A 3,016-nucleotide genomic window follows, 5' to 3' on the forward strand; every position below is an offset into this window, starting at 1 on the left:
TCATAGGACAGCATTCATCAGAACTGAGGAATCTTTAGAAAAGTCTCACATGTTCCTGTCACAGAGAAGGAGTTCTACTTCGAGGCAGGTGTGATTCTATTCAAGATGAACCTCAGGAAGAAGCCATGTCCAGCAGAGACAAAGGAAGAGAAAGAGATAATATCTACAAACACAGAAGTGTGGAACTTTTCAATTGCACATTGATCCTACAGAGACATAACAGTGTGGAAACACAACATTTTCTATACATAAGGTGAAATAGCAACTAAGTACAGTGTGGTGAATTCCTAAGAAGGAAATGTGTACACAGATCTATGTTAATGCTTCACTTTCTACAACTGTCATCTGTGTGTATGAGGACTTATAATTGCGCTGAGTACTGCCTTCTGCCCAGGTCTAATTACAGAGCCTGCTATAGCAGGAAGATATGCAAATAAGTCTTTTTTCTACCTATAAAATCTAGGCCTGCCCTGACCCTGCAGCTTGGATTCCCAAATCCTCCCAGTCAGGGTTCAGCACTGAACACAGGCCACTCACCATGGACTTAGGGCTTATACTGGTTTTCTCTGTCCTTATTTTAAAAGGTAATTCATATAGATGAGATACTGTGTTTTGTGTGGACATGAGAAAGAGAAAGAAATGTCTTTTGTGTCAGTTTTCTAACCAGAATTCTTTGTGTTTACAGGTGTCCAGTGTGAGGTGCAGTTGCTGGAGTCTGGGGGAGGCTTAGTGCAGCCTGGAAAGTCCATGAAACTCTCCTGTGCAGCCTCTGGATTCACCTTCAGTAGCAATGCAATGAGCTGGGTCCGCCAGGCTCCTGGGAAGGGATTGGAGTGGGTCTCAACCATTAATAGCGGTGGTGGTAGCACCTGGTATACTGACGCTGTGAAGGGCCGGTTCACAATCTCCAGAGACAATGCCAAGAACACTCTGTACCTGGAAATGAGCAGTCTGAAGTCTGAGGACACAGCCATGTATTACTGTGCTAAGACACAGTGAGGGAATGTTACTGTGAACAAAGACAAAAACACCCCTGAGGGTAACACAGAACCACCAGGGGGCGCTGAGAACACTTAGAGATCTGGGTCACAGAAGAGCCTGCTTAGAGAAGCATGGAAGACTGGACTTCTGTGTGTTTGCACTGCCTCTCCATATATCACTTAGGGATTTTCTCTACATGTATAGTGTGTAATAATCCTTGAATATCCAAATGTTTGTTCCAATTTCTTTTTCCTGTTGAGTTCAGAGTGTTTATTTATTACAGTGTTTCTCCTTGTTTCCCTTTAACTTTGTCTACCTGTTTCTCTTAATGTCTCACTCTCACTCTCTCCCTCTTTCTCTCTCTCTCTCACACACACTTTCTTTCTTGCTACTCTCCGTGTGTGTGTGTGTGTGTGTGTGTGTGTGTGTGTGTGTGAAATTCACTTCTCCTCAGTATGTTATCTGATTCATTCTAGATAATGTTAAAGAAGAGAGGGTAATTAGACGATACCTATGTATAATCTAACACCACAATAACTTTCTTACAGCATGAGACCTGAAAGGGTAGGGCAGGAATGATAAGTTTTCACCTAATTCTGATTGATGATGGGATATTGTCAACTTAGTGTAAAGTAACAGCTAACTAAATGTGAAAATATATTTTATAAATCGTATATAAGAGTATCTGCAAATAGATTTTTTTAGACTTAAGTGAAGGGCCCCACCAGTTCTTCGTTGCATGGGAACATGGTTCCAGATAAAATTGCTTATGAAGTTATTTGATATTTGACAATGTTCCTCAATCATTTGTTTTCTGAATTTTTGTTTTAAGCCTCAGCTCTACAATTTTTACTAATTTTCTTTATTCTTTATGTTTAGGATCTCTCCATGTGATGTTTTCCATCCAAATTTTCCAACATCTTCCAAACATGGGGTTCTACCAACCTCATATTTAATTAAGCACAGTGAGTGCTGCCCATATCAGCATGCATGTGAGCCCAAGCGCTGCAACATAGGAAACATACCTGTGGCCATAGCCTCAAAAATGTGTGACTCAATACCTTGTCCAGAGAAATACATTTCCAACTACAGACACCTCTGCTGGAGCCCAGTGGACATTTGTTGGTAAGCCACAGTCCTGTGGCAATACACTGATCAATAAAAGTGGGTTAATTTAAGATAGAAGAGTTATCAGGAAATACGCTTAAGCAATTGGACAAACATTATTGCAAATAATATAGTTTGTTTGTGTGTATTGTGGGACTGGACAGGACAGAACCTTCACCAGTAGTTCCCCATGTTCAAGCATGTCCTCCTCTTCACTACTTATCAGTACTTATAGATCTCTATCTTTTTAAATCTCAGTTAATATAACCCTGAAGCATAGAGGCATGCTATTTCTCTTTTTGTAGTATTGTGTATCATGGAATTTCTGACTCATCAGCAATGGAAGAATCATCATTAGGAAACTGATTTTATTATGTGCTGCAAACTGTGGCAATAAAGAGTTAAAAGTTTATAGAGACACATAGACAGACAAATAGACTGAAATCAAGATGTACAAAGACTTGTCCCCAGGTACAGTATCTGTAATGTGAAGATGTATAATTGAAATCCTGTGAAATGGGACCCAAATCACTCACCTGGGTGTCCTCCCACACATGTCCATGTACATGTTAATCAGGTGATCCATCACACGTAATCATGACTAATAAAAATATCACGACTCTACTGACAACAAGAGAAAGAATTAAATAGTTCCTTAAACATAATTTCATATCACTCCTAGCTCTAAGTGCCACATACACCAAATTCCATTCTAGAACCTCTGCTGTAATTACAGATTGTTGTAGAATATTATTTTAAGTTGTGTTATTTTACGCTGTAGAGCATTTGTTTTAATAGTGTAAGGTGTGTTATGCTGCAATGTTTAACTGTGTAAAGCTGTGATTTTTTTGGCCAGGTGCTTACTTCTATCCCAATCTAAAATGACGACCCTGCCTCCAGGAATCTCAGAATGAGAAAAAGTTTGAGA

The 3,016-nt window shown here is 39.6% G+C and overlaps 1 gene segment (V, D, J or C); it reads left to right on the forward strand.

Moving 5' to 3' along the window:
* Nucleotides 1-487: 487 nt before the first annotated feature.
* On the forward strand, nt 488-999 carry LOC148120367 (immunoglobulin heavy variable 3-23-like). The segment is given in 2 exon segments: nt 488-584; nt 686-999. Coding segments are annotated over 2 exon segments (360 nt in total).
* The last annotated feature ends 2,017 nt before the right edge of the window (nt 1,000-3,016 follow it).

Source organism: Myodes glareolus, chromosome 11 (assembly GCF_982192425.1).
Source record: "Myodes glareolus chromosome 11, mMyoGla1.1, whole genome shotgun sequence".
NCBI classification, from domain to species: domain Eukaryota; kingdom Metazoa; phylum Chordata; class Mammalia; order Rodentia; family Cricetidae; genus Myodes; species Myodes glareolus.